At 43.8% G+C, this 20,473-nt stretch overlaps 1 protein-coding gene and 1 long non-coding RNA gene across 7 annotated transcripts in view; both read left to right on the forward strand.

Moving 5' to 3' along the window:
• The window catches only part of NUP188 (nucleoporin 188), a 55,461-nt gene that overhangs the window by 22,675 nt on the left and 12,313 nt on the right, over positions 1-20,473 (forward strand). For 4 of the 6 annotated variants that reach the window (XM_079961197.1, XM_079961202.1, XM_079961199.1 and 1 more), the window contains 21 exons: positions 1,276-1,431; positions 2,025-2,151; positions 3,266-3,353; positions 3,460-3,536; positions 4,333-4,447; positions 4,945-5,065; positions 5,520-5,586; positions 6,933-7,061; positions 7,947-8,080; positions 10,072-10,178; positions 11,226-11,432; positions 12,579-12,748; positions 12,924-12,993; positions 13,465-13,532; positions 14,330-14,543; positions 14,942-15,016; positions 16,145-16,230; positions 17,145-17,290; positions 17,900-18,081; positions 18,710-18,910; positions 20,045-20,137. In XM_079961197.1, coding sequence (XP_079817323.1) covers positions 1,276-1,431; positions 2,025-2,151; positions 3,266-3,353; positions 3,460-3,536; positions 4,333-4,447; positions 4,945-5,065; positions 5,520-5,586; positions 6,933-7,061; positions 7,947-8,080; positions 10,072-10,178; positions 11,226-11,432; positions 12,579-12,748; positions 12,924-12,993; positions 13,465-13,532; positions 14,330-14,543; positions 14,942-15,016; positions 16,145-16,230; positions 17,145-17,290; positions 17,900-18,081; positions 18,710-18,910; positions 20,045-20,137 — 2,633 coding nt within the window. The remainder of the gene's footprint in view (positions 1-1,275; positions 1,432-2,024; positions 2,152-3,265; positions 3,354-3,459; positions 3,537-4,332; positions 4,448-4,944; positions 5,066-5,519; positions 5,587-6,932; positions 7,062-7,946; positions 8,081-10,071; positions 10,179-11,225; positions 11,433-12,578; positions 12,749-12,923; positions 12,994-13,464; positions 13,533-14,329; positions 14,544-14,941; positions 15,017-16,144; positions 16,231-17,144; positions 17,291-17,899; positions 18,082-18,709; positions 18,911-20,044; positions 20,138-20,473) is intronic. The other 2 variants (XM_079961198.1, XM_079961201.1) reach the window with 1 other exon arrangement.
• On the forward strand, positions 8,586-9,648 carry LOC307208014. Its single transcript, XR_013834936.1, has 3 exons — positions 8,586-8,755; positions 8,924-9,063; positions 9,232-9,648. It is a non-coding gene; the product is annotated as an uncharacterized lncRNA (long non-coding RNA).

Here is a 20,473-nt window from a genome sequence, read left to right on the forward strand (position 1 = left end):
GAATGATAGGTGTGAGAGATGATGGTATCAGTATGTCAAAACTTTGCTTCCTTAATAATAGAGCCAATAACAAGAAGCTTCTGTGACATTTTCTGATGATTGTGTTTTGATTGAGTTGGTGGTGGTGGGACATAATAAATATTATCACCATCATCATTCCCTTGGCACATAAGTTTGGTGACTGTATGGTAATTTCTATTTTACACCTATCAAAAGAATGTGAAAGTTAAATGTTGGTTTGTTAGTTGTTCTGTATATACTACTTGCACTTAGCTTAAAGGTAAAGGGACCCCTGACCATTAGGGTTGTGGCGCTCATCTCGTTTTATTGGCTGAGGGAGCCGGCGTACAGCTTCCGGGTCATGTGGCCAGCATGACTAAGCTGCCTCTGGCGAACTAAAGCAGCGCACGGAAACGCTGTTTACCTTCCTGCTGGAGCAGTACCTATTTATCTACTTGCACTTTGATGTGCTTTCGAACTGCTAGGTTGGCAGGAGCAGGGACCGAGCAATGGGAGCTCACCCCGTCGCAGGGATTTGAACCGCCGACCTTCTGATTGGAAAGTCCTAGGCTCTGTGGTTCAACCCACAGTGCCACCCACGTCCCGCACTTAGCTTGGGTGAAACCAAATGATCCTGTGATATTTTTCCTTGTATTTGGCTTGGCTTTGTCGTATTTTGTTCTTATGTAATGCCACAAGATAATAAAATTATTAACCAGGCAGGTGCCTTCACTTTGTTCTTTTTGGCACCTGCTAACCCCCCCCTTTTTTTTTAGACAAGCCTGACCAGAATCTAGAAAGTCAATGCAAGTTTTAATCTATTGTTAACCTATTGCTAGTTTAACTTTATGAAGTGAGAGAGTGGATTGGTTGTCTTATTCTGCAGCTGATTCATGCTATCCTGTATATGTGCCCTGAGATGGATCCTCACAGCAGGTATAGTTTTTAAGCAGAGGCTGGATGGCCATCTTATCATGGATGCTTTCGTTGAGATTCCTGGATTTCAGGGGGTTGGACTAGATGACCCTGAAGGTTCCCCCAACTCTATCCAATTCTATGATTGTTGATTCTTCTTATTGATAACTTTTTATCTTTTGTAAACTGCTTTTAGAGCTTTTTTATACAATCAAGCTGTGTATGAATCTTATGAAATAAATAATTCTGGAATGTTACTTGTTTTTTTCCTAAATACAAATGTCCGTAGGTTAAGAAATTTCAACTTGCACGAAAGTTTTGACTTTGTTTTCATCCCTGTCCCCTTTCCCCGCTTTTTAGGGCTGGGCCAGACAAACCTACGGATACCTCAGGGAACAGTGGGCCAGGTGATGCTGGATGACCAGGCCTATTTGGTACGATGGGAGTACTCCTACAGCAGCTGGACGCTGTTCACTTGCGAGATTGAGATGCTGTTGCATGTAGTGTCGACTGCAGGTGAGTCTCCCAGAAATTTGGAAAAGCAAGGTGGGGACTCTGTAAAATATGTTGTGAGGTGTACTGCTAACTCAGTGACAGAGCAGCAATCTTGCATTCAGAAGGTCCCAGGCTCAATCCCCAATGGCATCTCCAGGTAGAACTGGAGCAGGTAGTGGTGGGAGACACTCCCTGCCTGAAACCCTGGAATGCAGCGTTGCTGCCAGTTAGTGTCTACAGTACTAAGCAAAATAGAACCCAATGGTCTGACTCAGTAGAAGGCAGCTTCCTACACTCTTGTTTAATTCAGTCCTTTATTCAGAACTACGAGGACCAGAGCTTGGTGACATTTGCATGGAGAAGGTCCCAAGTTCAATCCCTGATGTCTTCATGTAGGCGTGCCTGAAACCACCACTGAGAGCCACTGCTGCCAGTCAATGTAAACAATAGTAAGCAAGATGGACACTGGTCTCACACAGTATAAGGCACCTTCCTGTGTTCCTATGATGAGTAAAACAAAAACCTATCAGCTCACTAGTAGCCCCTGCTTCTTAATGTTCCTTGCTTTTACCTTGTCTGGGTGTCTCACACTAAATGCATTCCTTTTTTACCAGATGTCATTCAGCACTGCCAGAGGGTTAAGCCAATCATTGATCTGGTTCACAAAGTCATCAGCACTGATGTGTCAATCGCCGATTGTCTCCTGCCCATTACTTCACGGATCTACATGCTGTTACAAAGGTAATGGCAGCCTGTGTGGTCATTCTGCTTAAGCCTCTCCAAGAGAGATGGAGATAAAACTCCCAAGTACTTATTTTTTAAAAAAATATTTTTTATTGATTTTAACATATAAATTATAAAATGTACCACAAAACTTATCACTTATACAATCTTTTTAGTCTTCCATCAGCACCTCTGATGATCCACCGTTTTAACCACTTCTTATGCATTTCTTAACTTTATATTGCCTTTACATCTCTTAACAAATCATCCTTCCCCTTCTCCATTTTTGCAGCACTTCCAACAATACTCCTCACAAAACTTCTTGCAAACCTATGAACGTCGTCTGATCTTCAGAAATACTTTTCAAATAGTCCGTAAATTTACTCCAGTCTTCCGTGAATTTCTAGTCCCACCGGTTTCAAATCCTTCCTGTTAGTTTATCTAGTTATGTATAGTCCATTAACTTCATCCTCCATTCTTCAATCGTCTGTAATTCTTCTTGCTTCCATTTTTGGGCCAGTAATATTCTTGCCGCTGTTATAGCATATAAAAAGAGCTTATATTCCTTTCTATTTATATCACTTCCAACAATGCCCAGTAAAAATGCTTCTGGTTTCTTTATAAATGTATATTTCAACATTTATTTCATCTCATTATATATCATCTCCCAGAAGCATTTCACCTTTTTACATTCCCACCACATGTGATAAAATGTTCCCTCTTTTTCTTTACATTTCCAACATTTATTACTGACTTTATACATTTTCACTAACTTGACAGGTGTAATATACCATTTATACATCATTGCCATCACATTTTCTTTTAGGGCATTGCATGCAGTAAATTTCTTTCCTTAATTTTACCCAATCACTCAGCTGTATATTTGGCCCAGTGAATCATAACCAACTTAACCTCCTTGTCCTTCAAATGCCATTCAAGCAGCAATTTATACATTTTAGACAAAATTTTAGAATCATTACTTAATCTCTCTAATTCAAACTTTGATCCACTTTCATCAAATCCTTTTTCTAAAACTCCCAAGTACTTAAGCCGGTGCCGGAACCACAAGATGGTATCATCCTTTTGAGTGTTTTGGAAAAGCTCTGTGTATTTATTTTTGCCTCTCTTCCAGGCTGACTACTGTTATTTCTCCCCCGGTTGACGTTATTGCTTCTTGCGTCAACTGTTTGACCGTCCTAGCCTCTCGGATGCCTGCAAAGGTAAAGGGGCCCTCTCTGGCTTTGCTTCTATTGAAGTTGTCTCCCAACAGGTGTAATGATCAGATGTAATGAACAGATAAATATACTTTTTGCTCTCCCTTTTCAGGTTTGGATGGATCTTCATCACACAGGCTTTTTACCATTCGTTGCCAATCCGGTCTCTAGTATGAGCCACATGATCAGGTAATTTGACTGACATCCATGGAACAATGAATCCACTGACTTCATTGTACAAAACCCTGGATGGCCATTGTGTTTATTGTTACTTAAACACTTACAAACCATTTATTTTTAAACGTTTTCTAAGCAGTGTACAGCATAATAAATTGTAGCATTATAACAATAAACATATAGCAATTTAACAAAAACACAACATAAAGCCAGTGGAACAGTAGTAGAATCATAGAATGGAAGGGACCCAAGAGTCATCTAGTCCAATGGAAACAGATATGGCCAAGTGGAATAATTTTATTGACTGTGGTTGGTAATGTGGTTTATTACCAAATACGATTTCTGGTTTGACAATGTTTGAATGTATAGTAATAAGCATTTAAGTCACTGAAATATATGTTACTTTCCTTCTGCTCCCTAATTGGATCCCTGATATCGCCAGGTAAGGCTGGGGGAGAGACCCTGCCTGAAACCTCAAGAGAGCTGCTGCCAGTCAGTGTTGATAATGCTGACCTAGATGGATCAGCGGTCTGATTCTGTCGAGTGCAATTTCCTATGTTCCTGACTGGCAGTGACACTTCAGGGTTTTAGGAAGTTTTGCCCACTTTTACCCTTCACCATACAAAGGAAAGTGCTTTGCCACCAAGAGTATCCTCTCCATCTTGGTATAAGGCAGCTTCCTATATTCTTGTGTGTCAGTCGACAATTGCACACTCTTGCAGTTTCCTCAGTCACGGATTGGAGTGCACAGTCTCACACTTCCCTCACTTTCTTTCCCTGTTGTTGTGTCTGCCCTCTTTTCTCACAGTGCAGAAGGAATGAATGCTGGAGCCTATGGCAGTCTGCTGATGAGTATTGAGCAGCCACAGGGCGAATATGGTGTAACGACCTCCTTCCTGAATTTAGTCATGACACTCATACGGGTAAGTGCTTTTGGGGAGAAGGAATACTTCCTGCATCATGCAGTGGGGAACATTTATTAGTTTTTTAGACTGGTGTGTTATTGGTTTAAGGTTGTTCTTGTTTTATTTTATTTTATATTGTATACTGCTTAGTGTTTGTAAAAAAAAAATTGCAAGCTGTTTCTGAATGCTTTTGAATAAATAAAAAATCAGCAAGGAATGTTCAGGCTTTTCTGCTTTTTTATTTTTGGGGGGATTTCCTGATTGACTTGAGATTCTTTACATTTATCCTGTTTTTCTACAAAGCATCCAAAGCATCTTATCTAAAAAGGAGAATATATATATATATATATATATATATATATATATAGCTAAAATAAAAAACACAGTTGCACAGATTGTTGCAGTAACTTCAGAAATACAGAAACAGGGTTTGGAATTGGGTAATAACAAAGAAAGCTTGTGGTCTCTTCGTTCCTTTGATTTTGGTGTTGGGTTTCTTGACTGCTTTTCCTTAGGGGCAGCTTGGCAACACCCAAAGCCAAGGTTTGGTGCCGTGCATCGTGTTTGTCCTGAAGGAGATGCTCCCCAACTACCACAAATGGCGCTACAACTCCCATGGAGTGAGAGAGAGAATTGGTAAGCACGACTTCTGTGGGTGGATGGAGCTAAGGATTTGGGGTATTCCCCCCCACCCCAAACTTGTAGCATTTGTGACCTGTTTTTCATCCAAAAAGGCTCCCAGAAGTGGATTACAATTGATTGAAACAAGACAGTACCTGCCCTCAATCTTGCCATCTTAAAGCACAGCATACAAAGGATTTTCATTTTTTTAAAGAGAAACTGAAAGACATAGAGCCAACAAGTATAACAACCATTCAGAACAAGTTACCTTAGACCTTACAATAACAAAAAATGTGAAGGGTTGGCGTTGGGATACGGGTGGGGACCATTTTAAGCACAGCCAACTGACACGCAATCTGGCATGCAGGTCGTTTTGGACGCAGAAGAGAGGTGGGGCAGAACTGGCAGTTTAAGTCCACTCCCCACCCCTGTCCTGACAATGGTTTCCCTCTCCCTCTTGTTTTTTCAGGTTGCCTTATCCTGCAGCTGATTCATGCTATCCTAAATCTGTCCCCTGAGATGGAAACTCAGAGCAGGTAAATTTAAGCTTTTTAACCAGAGGTTATATGGCCATCTGCCATTGATGCTTTAGTTGAGATGACCCTTGGGGTCCCTTCCAACTCTGCATTTTGTGTGTGTGTTTTGTTCCTATGATTTTTTTGTCATAGGAAGCTTCCTTTCTGTCAGGTCAGACTACTTGTTCCTTCTAGCCCAGTGCTGTCTACTCTGACTGGCAGCAACCTTCCAGCGTCTCTGGTGGAGAGAGGGGTCTTTCCCATCATTTGCTAACTCCAGAGAAGCCAGCATGGTGTTCTCCAGCTGTTCTTAGGCTCCAGCTCCCGATCAGGGATGGTGGTATTTGTAGTCCAGCAATATCTGGATGCGGGTGGCACTGTGGGTTAAACCACAGAGCCTAGGACTTACCGATTAGAAGGTCGGCAGTTCGAATCCCTGTGATGGGGTGAGCTCCCGTTGCTCGGTCCCTGCTCCTGCCAACCTAGCAGTTCAAAAGCACATCAAAGTGCAAGTAGATAAATAGGTACTGCTCAGGCAGGAAGGTAAACGCGTTTCCGTGCGCTGCTCTGGTTCTCCAGAAGCAGCTTAGTCATGCTGGCCACATGACCTGGAAGCTGTCTGCGGACAAACACCGGCTCCCTTGGCCAATAAAGCGAGATGAGTGCCGCAACACCTGAGTCGGCCGCGACTGGACCTAATGGTCAGGGGTCCCTTTACCTTTACCTTAACATCTGGAGGGCCCCATGTTGGCTGTTGGCTGGGACCTTCTGTATGTAAAGCATGTGTTTTCCCCTACAGATTTTGTTTCCCCTACCCTTCTGATAATAATTATTATTATTATTATTATTATTATTATTATTATTATTATTATTTTATTTTATTATTCACAGCCCCATGCACACTTAATTTTCAGAAGGGGAGTTGTTGTTGTTGCTCCTTACATCATTTTTATAATAAATCTATCTTAAACTTACAATGAAAGCGGAACAAATGAAACATAGGAAACTACCTTGTACTGAGCTGGTTCATCTAATTCAGTAATGTCTACATTGACCTGCAGTAGCTTTCCAGGCCTACCTGGAGATACCAGGGATTGAACCTGGGACCTTTTACATGCCAAGCAGATGCTCTACCACTGAGCTACTGCCCTATCCCTCAGAATGGGATGAGTTTTTAAATTTATACCCTCACCCTTCCTCCCAAAGGAGACCAGGACACGACAATCCTGCGTAAGTTGAACTGCTAGTACTCATGGCTATAGAGACGTCAGTTCTCTGTTCACTTTTTTTTATAGCGCTGGTTGTATTGGGGTTAACTGCGAGGACTTTCACACTGAGTTGAGATCCGTGTTCTTGCCTTTTTCCAGCGGGGCCCCTAGCTTGCAGTCCCTCTGCATCTTCAGCCTGGCCAACACGGAAGCAGGACAGGCCGTCATAAACATCATGGGCATTGGTGTGGACACCATTGATATGGTGATGGCCACACAGTCTAGCAGGTGAGTACTTCGTCCCTTGCCCCCCTCTCAGCTCCCCAGGAGCATTCTTTTGTAAGAATAGCAGATAAAATATCGACATGTGTAAGGAATAGCAGATAAAATATTGACATGTTGCATTGTAGCAAATAAAACAATACGAAAAAATGCAGTGGTTCAATAATTCCAGCAGCTAGTAAGCCAACGGAAGTAAACATGGTGAAGTAGAAGTTAAAAACAGTACAGTAAATAAACCACCAAAATCCTAGGTGAATACGTACCCTGTTGGAGGCAGGGTATACCAATTCCTGGGAATCACAAGTGGGGAGTGTGTTGCTGTTGTGCTCAGGTTCTGCTTGCAAGCTTCCGATTGAGACCTCTGGGTGGCCACTGTGAGAACAGAATGCTGGTTAAATGGGCCACTGGCCTGATCCAGCAGGACTCCTCTTATGTTCTCTTTCTCCCCTGTCAGAGGTTGTTTGCGTCTGAATACTGGTTGGTGGAAATCACAAGTGAAGAAAGTCGCTGTGGCCTTGGATCCTGCTCATGGCTTCCAAAGAGGCCAATTATTGGCTTCTGTGTGAACAGAGTGTTGGGCTAGATAGGTCATAGGTCTGATCTAGCAGACTCTACCACCTTAGTTAGGCACCAAGAACCCAAGGATGCATGGGGTGGTGTAGGTCTTGAACAAAGGCCCCATGGGAACTCTGCCAGTTGTGTGTGTCTGCTTGCACTGTGATCTTACAATCCTAAAAGGAGGGTGGTGGTTATGTGGCCCCTAATGCAGAGGTATGCTTGAGTTTCATGCATTGATTTGAGGTTAGCCATTAGCCTCTAATGTGATCAGAGTGCTCTGAAAAAGTGCTGTGGAAATGATGGGTTCTAATTCAATTCTCGCTGACAATGCAGTGACGAGTCTCACGGCCAGGGCCAGCTGCTCATCCAGACAGTGAAACTGGCATTCTCTGTCACCAACAACGTTATCCGGTTGAAGCCGCCGTCCAGTGTGGTGTCTCCTCTGGAACATTCCCTTACACAGCATGGTAGGTACCTCCTTTTATATGTTCTGTAGTCAGGAATGTGGCACACTAGTTTTATGCCTAGACAACCTGCATGTAGTTTTCTTGTTTCCTTTTAATTACCGTATTTTTCCTTCTATAACACGCAGATTTTTTCTCCTAAAAAGGAAGGGGAAATGTCTGTGCGTGTTATTGAGCGAATGTGTGGTCCCTGGAGCCAATTGGTGCGAGGGGAGGCAAAAAAAAGCAGGCAAAAATCAAATCGCGCGTCTCCTAGAAGGGAAAGCTGAAAAGAGGAAGCGGCTGCTTTCCGGCATTCTGCCTCAGGGTCTTACTGCCCACCCACCTCTGTTTCCTTGCTGTGTTTGCTCAAACGGAACAAAGAGCAGGGAAAGCCCCTCCCCTCCAGGCAAGCAGAGGGGAAAGCTGAAAACATGCAGGAGGGAGAAAGAGAGAGAGCGTGCGAGCTGGCTGGCTTGGGTGGGTAGGTGAGGGAAAACTTTTGCCTTCCTTTCCTCCCTACCCCTCTCCTGCATTCTTAGCCAGCTGCTTCTCTGCACACCCCTCTCCTGCTCCTTGTCCCTTCTGTGTTTTTCCTTCCCTCCCCACTTAAAATGTGGTTAAAAAGCATGGATCCACATGGATCCTCAGGATCTTTGCATTGGGTCAGCCCAAATTCACCATCAGATCACATAGCATGTCCATGGCTACAGCCTGCCCCCCCAAAATCACGCACCCACTGTTGCCTGGGGCTGCAATGGTGCAAAAATGTGGTTAAAAAGCATGGATCCACATGGATCCTAAGGATCTTTGCATTGGGTCAGCCCAAATTCACCATCAGATCACATAGCATGTCCATGGCTACAGCCTGCCCCCCTAAAATCACGCACCCACTGTTGCCTGGGGCTGCAATGGTGCAAAAACGTGGTTAAAAAGCATGGATCTACATGGATCCTCAGGATCTTTGCATTGGGTCAGCCCAAATTCACCATCAGATCACATAGCATGTCCATGGTTACAGCCTGCCCCCCAAAAATCACGCACCCACTGTTGCCTGGGGCTGCAATGGTGCAAAAACGTGGTTACAAAACATGGATCCACATGGATCCTCAGGGTCTTTGCATTGGGTCAGCCCAAATTCACCATCAGAGCACATAGCATGTCCATGGCTACAGCCTGCCCCCCCAAAATCACGCACCCACTGTTGCCTGGGGCTGCAGTGGTGCAAAAACGTGGTTACAAAACATGGATCCACATGGATCCTCAGGATCTTTGCATTGGGTCAGCCCAAATTCACCATCAGAGCACATAGCATGTCCATGGCTACAGCCTGCCCCCCAAAAATCACGCACCCACTGTTGCCTGGGGCTGCAATGGTGCAAAAACGTGGTTACAAAGCATGGATCCACAGGGATTCTCAGGATTTTTGCATTGGGTCACCCCAAATTCACCATCAGATTACATGTCTGTGGCCACAGCATGAAGCACAAAAATGATACATCCACTGTTTCATTCAGAATGTTTTTTCCCTTGTTTTCCTCCTCTAAAAACGATGTGCGTGTTATGGTCAGGTGCGTGTTATAGAGCAAAAAATACGGTACATGTTTACCAGAGAGCGAGAGAGAGAGAGAGAGAGGAAGGGAAAAGGAAAAGAAAACTACCTCATCAGCTCACATTAACTATTGTTCTAGCCCTTGAATTTTTAACATTTACCAATTACAATTTCTAATCTACTGTATTTTTCTTCACATTTTTGTTTTAAAAACAGCACCTTTTAAGAAAAAAAATCCAGTGACTATCAGTACATCCATATTAATTTAAACATATTAATTAATATGTGCCATCCAAATCGGTATCTACAACCTGTGTGTGGTTTTCAAAATTTGCATTTTGAGAAAGGGATGTGGGTTGTTGAAGGAAGCTGCTTTTTTCTTACACTTCCTTTGTAAGGAATTATTTTCCTCAGAGATGCATGAATCTTCTTTGTGATTTTTTTAAAATTCTGCTCTTGCCAGGTGCCCACAGGAACAACCTGATTGCTATCTTGGCCAAATATATCTACCACAAACACGACCCTGCCTTGCCACGCCTCGCCATCCAGCTTCTGAAGCGGCTTGCCACAGTAGGTCTTTTACTGTTTTCTACCCATTAAAGGGCTTTTGTGGTTTTTCCCATGAAGATGATTCATTATATTTGTTAGTTGCAATTCTTACATAGCCATTTAAAGCAACTTCATTTCCCCATCCTTAAAAATAGGACCTCTGTGTGGTTGGGGGAAATCAGTACAGTGGTACCTCAGGTTACATATGCTTCAGGTTACAGACTCCACTAACCCAGAAATTATGCTGCAGGTTAAGAACTTTGCTTCAGGATGAGAACAGAAATTGTGCTCCAGCATCACGGCAGCACAGGAGGACCCATTAGCTAAAGTGGTGCTTCAGGTTAAGAACAGTTTCAGGTTAAGTACCGATCTCCGGAACTAATTAAGTACTTAACCCGAGGTACTACTGTAGTTGCTAACTGTTCTATCTCCACTGTTGGAGGCAGCAATGCTTCTGAACTCTGGTTGCTGGGAACCACAGGAAGGGAGTGTGTTGCTGTTGTGATCAGGCCCTGATTGCAAGCTTCTCATTGGGGCATCTGGATGGCCTGATCTAGCAGCCAGGCTCTTCCGTTCTTTTGCCCACCCCCTACAGTAAGCAGGACTTCTCAGAATTTCTGAAAAGTCCTGAAGGGGTCATAATACACAGAAAGAGTCCTACTGAATCAGGCCAGTAACCCCACTTATCTATCATCCTGCTCTCACAGTGGCCAACTAGATGCCTCCATGGGAAGCCCTCAAGCAGGAACCTAGCACAAGAGCAACACTCTCCCCTCCCGTGGTTTCCAACAATGGGTATTCAGAAGCATTGCTGCCTCTGGCTGTGGTGGCCAAGCATAGCTGTTGTGGCTAGTAACATGTTATAAAGCTTCAGTGGATTAGGTTTGGCAAATCTGAGACCTTCTTCCTCTCTATCCTGTTACAGCATCCAAAGTCAATCTCTCTTGAGCAAGCTAAGGAATAGTGACTACCTAAGCATTTTTGAAAAGCATTGCAATACTTTTAAAAAATTGGATTGGATTTTGACAAATTTGGTTATTTAGTAGAGTTTTATTTCATTTATTTTAGGTTGCTCCAATGTCTGTCTATGCCTGCCTTGGGAATGATGCTGCTGCCATCCGTGATGCCTTCCTGACACGCCTGCAGAGCAAAATCGAGGACATGCGCATCAAAGTCATGATTCTCGAGTTCCTCACCGTTGCTGTGGAAACGCAGCCTGGCCTCATTGAGCTGTTCCTCAATCTGGAAGTAAATGATGGGACTGATGGATCAAAGGTAGACTCTCGTTTGTGTGCGTGTGTCAGAGAGAGAGAGAGAGAGCACACAATAATTTTTCACTTTTGTGACCTAGAATCGTCACCTTAGCCACCTCCCTTTTGCTTGAATGATTCAGCCCACATATTTTGATCTGCTTTAATATTTGCATGCTGCTTTCCCATTCACAGCATTGAGTTCAAAGAAGCTCGAGAGAATAGCAGAGCATTAAAAATTAGAACCTCCATACAGTTCAGTGTGCAAACTCACAATAGTTCAAAGAGTATTGTGATAATTCAAAGATCAGAAGTTGCAGGTCAGCATCAGCCCTGAAGCCAGCTGACATAATCTCTCTGACATAATCTTTCTTCACTCACCGCAGCAGCCACAATCCTAGGCTTTCCACAAAGGAGATCTGGTTTCACTCAACACTCGATAGAACACCCACACACAAAACCTCTACAAAAACATGCACAGTCGCTGGCTACTAGTTTGTGCCTAGGTTTAGACACAAGGTGAGAAGGTTTGCAGTGTTTGGGACTTTTTAGTTTAGAGGCGACATTGTAAGCTTATAGACATGTGACAGAGAAAGTGGATAGAGAGAGGTTTTCCTTCCTTTCTCGTAACACTAGAATGTGTAGTCTTCCATTGAAGCTGGAGTTCTTCACGCAGCACACAGTTAACAATGGAGCTTGCTCCCACAGAAGGCAGTGATGGTCACCAACCTAAATGGCTTTGGATTGGACAAATTCATAGAGGAAGATAGGCCGTCAATGGCTACTAGCCATGATGGCTGTGCTCTGCCTCCCCATTCTGAGGCAGCTATGCTTCTGAATATCAGTTGTTGGAAAGCACAGGAGGATCTTACAGGTTTCCCATAACGACCATCTGGTTGGCCACTGTGAGAAGAGGATGTTGGGCCAGATGGGGGCGGGTCATAGGTCTGATCCAGCAGACTCTTATAAGTTTCCTCTCTGCCGCAGAAGGGGCAGAATTCAGCATTCTCTTTTCTCTCCCAGTGACCTGACCACATTATATGGTCGCCACACAGACCTCCACACTCCTACCACCCAGCTGTTGTAGCTTCTGTGAACTAAAGCATGTCCTTAAAAGTTTTTTTCCTTTCCCGCTGCCACTCTTTTTGCATTTTGTTTTTCTCTGGTATAGGAATTCAACTTAGGAGAGTGGAGCTGCCTTCACGTAGTTCTGGAGCTGATAGACACCAAACAGCAGGAGCGGTACTGGTGTCCCCCGCTTCTCCAGCGAGCTGCCATTGCCTTCCTTCATGCCCTCTGGCAGGACCGCCGGGATAGTGCTATGTTAGTCCTCCGCACCAAGTAAGTGACAAATTTTCTCGTCTCATGTTGCAACCCGTCTGGGAGCGGGCACAAAGTAGAGCACTTTAATCTCCAACACAAACAGAGTTATCCTTCTATCCTTAGGAATGTTTTGAAGTTGGCAAAAAAATGTGAACAATGCCTGATTTTGTCTGTTTTTCTGCAATTTTTGTAGGCCAAAGTTTTGGGAAAATTTAACTAACCCACTCTTTGGAACCCTTCCTCCGCCTTCCGAAACATCTGAGGTGAGTTGCTTCCATAGTAAGTAGCACTAGTTTGTGGACCTGCATGTCTCCTGCTACCATATTTTGGGTGTTACAGCCTTTAATTGCTATTCCCCCTAGGTAAGATATGCAGGATAGATACATTTTAAAAGGCTAAAGTAAAATTTGATAGATTTCCAAGTTCAAACATCCCCACCCCATCAGTGTGCTTGGTGGGACAGAAAGCATGAAATATTCCCAGGTAAATTTGGTTTCTGTCCTTTTGTTTCTGTATGAGCCACCAGCCTGATAGTTCTCAAATCAAAGCAAAACAAATCAAAATTTATTGGTCAACCAAATACAGAATATAGAAATGAAGAAAAGAGAACAAGCAAACAGATTTTAGCAAGCAAACAAGGTTAATAACAGCATAATAAAATGTGTAATAAAACACATAGGATACCTAAAACATGCATACATACATTCCACATAACTCCCTTTCCCTCTCTGTAGCTCAGCATCTTGGACACCTGTGCCTTGATCATGAAAATCATTTGTCTGGAGATCTACTATGTAGTTAAGTAAGTATCATTCAGATCATTTCCTAAAAGCCGGTGACCTGCCTCTGCCAGCTCAGTACAGATGTAATAGGAAATTATGAGTTGTATCCAGTGCAGCACTAAGTTGAAATCACTTAGTAGTGCATACTAGTTCTACTAGTGAAAAATGTGCATCAGCAGAATGTTGTGCAAGAGAATTGTATAAGCATATGTTGCACAATAGACGGCACAATCTGTTGTAGAGCACGTTATCGCCAGCACAGTTGACTTTTTGGCGCAGTGTTCCCAAGTGGCGTTGCCAGTCCTGTGCTGCTCCTTTCCACCTCCAAAATTCAAGGTTGAAAGGAGCAAGGCAGGGCAGCTTGCAAAGAAATTGAATGGAAACTGCTCCTCTCCTTGAACAAGGCTTGCTCTGACCACCCATCAGAGGATGGGCAGTTGGGAGAAATCCTTGCTCCACCAAAGGAACAGTCTAGTGAGCTGTGTTTGGCCCATGGGCCATAGGTTCCCCACCACTTACTTATAGCTTCCTGTAGAATAGCACATGTTTATTTTTGTATACCTTGTTTTTCATTATCTGATATATCTGCTATAGCTTTGATGTGAATTCTTCAAGGTGACCTATTCCAGCCTGGTGCTGTCCAATTGTTTTGGATTGCATTTCCCTTCAGCTCCATCCAGCTCAGCTCTATGATGTTGGGGCTGATGGGAATTGTAGTCCAAAACATTTGAGGTCAAAGCTGCTTTAGCAGGAAGGGACACACTTCTACTTTTCTGCAAAACCAAGAGTAACCAAGAGCAAGAATCACGGCTCTCAGTTTCTCATTTGCCCATAGGGGTTCTTTGGACCAGTCGCTGAAAGACACACTGAAGAAGTTTTCCACGGAGAAGCGCTTTGCTTACTGGTCAGGCTACGTGCAGTCCCTGGCGTTCCACATGGCAGAGACTGAGGACAGCGGCTGCACCTCTATGTCAGAGTATCAGATGCTGATCTCCGCATGGCGGATGATGCTCATTGTTTCTTCCAGTCACGTAAGGAGGTTTTGTCTCTTTGTCTGTCCATAAAATGTTACAGTATAGAATGGGAGGTGGGATTGAATCACATTGCATCTCACATAAGTTAGTTGAGCCAGTTAACAGATTTGGAACACACACACACACACACACACACACACACACACACACACAAAAACGCACACACAAAAAAAACCAAACCCAGCTATTACTTGAGAGAAAGAAGGAAGTTGCAACAGATTCTGCTCTAGTAATCTCAGATTTTATAGTTGCCTGGTACTGCAGCTGCTGATTGCTCAACAAACATGCATCTTGCATATAAAGGAACTTTTTTGATGTTGTTATTTGCAAAGAAGAAATGGGGGCAGGGAATGATTCTGTTACAAATTTTTAATGATGGACTTTGATCCTCTCAGGCCGACATCATGCACTTGACTGACTCTGAAGTCCAGCAGCTGTTCCTGGAGGTCCTGAGTGGGACTGAGGCTTTGGTGAGTTTTGTTATCATCACTGCTTTTATCATCAATTTATTAATTCTGAACCACTCTTTGCCTTCTGAACCACTGTCTCGCGATTTATGCATAAGGTAAAACAGTTAAAACTACCAAAGCAGCAAATGCATTTTAAAACAAGACTAAAGCCCTAACAAATGGGTACTTGTGGTGAAGACCCATTTATACAGCTAGAAAAGCACGTGGGAACAGAAAAATGCCTCCAGTTGGTTTTGGAAAGTGGAAAAGTGTCACACTATGAGTTACTGCAGAGTGGGCTTCTCAGATCTTTAGAACTTGTAGGAGAGACTCTTGCAGACTGCAGCAATCTGCTAGGTGTATAAGGGATAAAGCAAGCTGTATAGGCACTTAAATGTTAGTATTAACACCTTAAACATGACCCTTGGTAGCAGATTGGCAGGCAGCGATGGGTTCTAAGGGTACCATTGAACTAGATCTTACTTTGAGTAGGCCTATTTCAGTTAATGAACATGATCCTTCTAACAGGTCTACTCTGAGTAATACTTAGTTGAATAGCATTCTTGGTCTTCTACAGCTTGAAGTCATAGAGTTTGTTTAGCTGCTTTAAGTGAAGAAGAATGTATAAAAACAGTATGTATCTGTAAGGGGAAAATGATAGTTCCCAGGGTTCTTTCACAGGGAGAGCCATGTGGATGAAACACACTTCAAATTTATGGTGCGTACGTAGCCTGTGTTTCTTCATTTCACTGGAGCATGATCAATGACAAAAGTTTGTCCTGGTGAGCATTGCAGTATGCACGAACATTTGTCCTGCCAACTTAAAGGTGCCCACAAAACCTAGGACCATTTATGTAGCGGTCTGGATCTTGGATCACACTCCTTTGAGATGCCCACCTGGCTCCCCCTCTGTCCTGAAGCCACTTAAAACATTTCCCTTTCTGTTTTTGGAAATAGAATCAAACATGCTTTTTTTCTTCCCTCCTCCCCCTGTGCAGTCGGTTTATTGGCTTGTATCACATTTTTATTTTGTGGTTTTATTTTAAGGCTTGATGGTTGTCTATTCATGTTGCTTTCTCCTTTGGAAATGTTGTTTAGGAGAGACAATGTTAAAATCTTGTTAGTCAGAATAAATAAATATTTCTGCAGTTGCTGGTTCCCACTTCGGTGTGTTGTCTACAGCTGGGATCGATGCTGTGCACCCTCCTCTTAATCCTGCTGAGACAGTGGAAGAGGTAGGTCTCTTGGGGGAAAGGATGCAGTAGCTTAGTGGCAGAACACATTCTTCTCATTCAGGAGGTCCTAGGTTCAGTTCCAAGCATTTCCAGGTGGCGGGTTAAGAAGGACTCCTTGCTGGTACTCTGGAGAGTTACTGTTAAGAAATCAATCCATAATTGTAAGAATTTGATCTTTTAGTGTGGCAGTACCCACACTTTTGAACTCCCTTCCTACTGACTCCAGGAAGGCACCTTCACTGTACTCTTTTCAGCCTCTGTTTAAAACAAGCCTATCCAGATGTGCTTTAATTTAAGGTTTTTTACTGCTCTTATAAAATCTTACGTTTTTACTTTCTTATTTTGTATTTTTTATTGATAATTTAGTATTTCTTGTAAACTGTTTAGAGGTTTTACTGCAGTCAAGCAGCATATTTATTATTTTATTATTTCAGTCAATCAAATAATTCTTAAAATCTCTGAAGGCAGTGGAAATGTAATATGCGATCCCAACCCTGTCTACTTAGCCCTATTTTATTCAGGGGATTTACTCTCCATTAAGGGGCACTGTAAACTTTTTTCTGTGCTTTATGGTCTCTAAAAGTCCTAATCCAGTTTTGAAGATGGCCAGCACAAAAACAGGTGTGAACTATAGTGAACCACTGTTTAAGGCAGAATTGTTCGTTGATGGGAGAAACTGGAAAGGGAAGTGGTTTTACCATGCCCTCTGTGGTCTTCTGCTGGCAGATGATCAAGAGCAGGCAGGCGCTGGATGCACTATGCTGAGGATTGTTGCTCTCTTCTAAAGCAAACTCACCCAGTGAGGTTGTGAATCATGCAGAGCAGATGACATGCTGACATGTGTATAATTTTATGCATCTTAATATCCTTTCTTCCATTTCGCTCCCCCCCCCCCCCCCAATCCCTGTTGTCAGCGAGTTGGGCTCTGTGGATAAAATCATAAATTCCTTGACGAAGATTCTGGATGGAGTGCTGCAGGCAGACCAGCAGATGATGGAAAAGACAAAGGCCAAAGTGTTCTCTGCTCTCATCACAGTCCTGCAAATGAAGCAGATGAAAGGTGGGGAGCTTTATATGGACAACTTCTGCGGACATCACTCTTGCTGCTTAGCGTAATGCCTTGAGCAGAGATGCTTGTGTTGTGTTATGTTGTTGTTTGTATATATGCCGCTTCTCTCCCAAAAGAGCCCGCCTTCCCACCCCCTGGGCAAATCGCACAGAACAATACACGGATGCAAAATTCACATGCAATACAACTTATTTAGGCAGTAGTTCCTCCTTGTAAGGGTCCCAAGTAGGAGTGTAGGGCAAGGCAGGTGGAAAATCTGGTGCCCTTTGAAGGTTCCAGTGTTTGCATGGAAAAGAATGGTTTCTGAACCCAAGCATTCCTGAAGTGGTTTGGGAACAAACCATGGGACAATAGCTTTGGACGCAGTGCCAGCCCACATTACCACAATTGAGGGGCAGATTCCAGCTAGGCAAATGCACTTGAGGAAGGAACAGAGCAGAGCTGGTGAGGGGGTATGGTCTAGGGAGAGTCCTGAGGGCCACATTCATCCCCTGGGAGTGATTTCCCCACCTCAAAGTAAGGCTTTTGTCCAACACTAGGCTGCTCTATATGCTTTTCCTCGTGCTCCATATCATATTGCTGTGTGCATGTGTGTTATAGTGAGTGAAGTTCCTGAGTATTCGCAGCTGGTGTTGAGCGTGTGTGAAACACTCCAGGAGGAATTCATTGCCCTTTTTGACCAGACTCGGCATTGCCTGACTTCTGGGGACTCAACAGATGACAAAGACAGCATGGAAACGGACGATGCCTCCCGGCATAAGCAGAAAGACCAGCGAGACGGGGCAAGTGGCTTCATTAGTCTTGGGGAAAGACTGGTGGGGGGTGGCATCTCCAAGTGGGGCTTAGCTGCCCCTGCGTTGCTCGAAGGCAGGAAATCCTGAAACTTCAAAGAAGGTTGTTAATCCTTTCTCCCTTGAGGCCTCAGCTCATTTCCTGCCTTCATTGGGAGTGGACCACTTGAATCAGCTGACCTGCATAGCAAGAAGACAGTGATTTAAACCAAAGTTGTTTGGAGCCAAGCTACACTTGACAGTGAATACATAATAGCATGGCAGAGTGGGCCTACTATGATTAAAATTTGGTTGGATTCAACCCTTGGTCTCCCAGGTCTAGCCTGATACTAACTACTGCATGCCACACTGTTGTGTAAAAGACGTAAATCCTTTTTAAAAAATATTTTTTTCATAAAAGTATTTAACACTGCATTAATATGTATATGATGTGCAGTATGTATATGTGATGTGCACTAGTATGTATATGATTAAAACACCATATAAAACAATCACAAACTTAAAAACAATTGTTTGCTAGTAGCAGTTATCCTAAGTGGCTTGTTTTCTGACAGTATCCTTCCTTCCCCACCTGGGTGCCCATGTGCTCTTCGCCCCCTGCTCTACCTCCTCCCAGCAGGTGTGTGTGCTGGGGCTTCACCTGGCGAAGGAGCTCTGTGAAGTGGATGAGGATGGGGATTATTGGCTGCAAGTTACCCGGAAGATCCCACTGCTCCCAACTCTCTTCACCACCCTGGAGATAAGCTTAAGAGTGAAGCAGAACCTGCACTTCACAGAAGCCTCGTTGCACCTGCTGTTGACCTTGGCCAGGACCCAGCAGGTGAGAAGAGGCAAAAGCTTTATGTTCCTTCCACACAGTTTTAGCTAGCTAGTCTTGAGCTATATGGCTGAGTCCCGTTTCCCCCAACTGCTTGTGGCTGTATGGGGTAACATACAGGGAACATGTGCCTCCTCAGCTGTTGCTGGGCTCCAACTCCCCTCAGCCGTCATAGCTAATAGTCATGAGATGATGGGAGTTGTGGCCCAAGCAACAGGTTCTGTCACTCCTGCTGCGGAAGGTGTTGGTCTGGTTTTGCCGTTCGCCCCCAGCATATAATATTCAGTGGCATGCTGCCTCTAAGCATGGAGAGTCTGAGGATTCTCTGAGTCAGCAAATATGTTGCATAGTTTAAAGTATTGGGAAGAATGACTCAAAGTGGCAAAGTCAAATGACATGTGGAGGAGAATGTGCGCATAACACAATCACATGGTTAGATTTCAGGGAAGATTGACACAGTGGGGATTTGTATCAGGTGAGCTTGCCAGCATGAAAGAAATATACAGAATCATACTGTTGTAGGAAGGAACCCCAAGGGTTAAACCCTCTGCAATGCAGGAGTCACAGATAAAGAATCCCTGACACTAGCTATTCAACCTCTGTTCGAACTTCTCCAGTGATATTTAATTTTCATTATTGGAGTTTAATACAACTCCCCTAAGCTGCGTACCAGCTCAGAGCTGAGCTCATTGTTTCATCCTCTGCTTGTCTTGTGGGTGGGCTGTTGGATCCAGATACTGGAGAGCCTGAGAGATGAGCAGGTAGAATGTTTTCCATTGTAAACATCAGTAGAAATCTGAGGGTCTTGTCAGAGAGCTCTGTGGTGGCTTCAGCTTAGCTCCACCACCTGGAGAGAGAGGCAGACGATACCACTTCTCAAGAGCTATTGACCCCAACTCCTTGTACAAATTAATGGAGAAGGAGAGGGCAATCAATGGCTACTAGCCATGATGCCTATGCCTTCCCTTCACAGTTGGAGGCAGCAATACTTCTGATCACCAGCTGCTGGAATCTGCCAGGTTAGGTGGGAATTGCTATTGTGCTCGGGTCCTGCTTATGGGTTTGCTACTGTGAGAACAGGATGCTGGGCTAGATGGACCGCATTTGGCCTCATCCAGCAGGGATCTTCTCTTGCAGGGGGCAGCAGCCTTGGCTGGAGCTGGTGTAATGCAAAGCATTTGCTTGCCTCTTTTGAGCGTGTACCATTTGAGCAGTGATGGAGCTGGTCAGGTGAGTGACTCCTCTTCCTTCCTTTTCCAGTGTGGGTGACCCACTTTGTCAGAACTTTGCTTCGCTGTCATGGTGAAGCAAGGGGTTACCTTAAGTATTATCATTATAATTATCTGCTGCTGTTACTTATGTAATTCCATTGGTGTTTGTGGCACTTTATAAAGGTGTTTTTAATATACATACCACTGAAGTGAAGGGCAAAGGTCAGGTGTTGGTCATCAGGTGAGCTGTGCATAAGCAAGCTGCCAGCTAGCTCTGCCGAGGCTCTTTTTATTAGCACAATATGCAAAACCAGTCAGATACATTTTGGACTGTGACCTTTACACATCTTCCAAT

This window comes from Podarcis cretensis (assembly GCF_951804945.1).
Source record: "Podarcis cretensis genome assembly, chromosome: Z".
Classification (NCBI taxonomy): domain Eukaryota; kingdom Metazoa; phylum Chordata; class Lepidosauria; order Squamata; family Lacertidae; genus Podarcis; species Podarcis cretensis.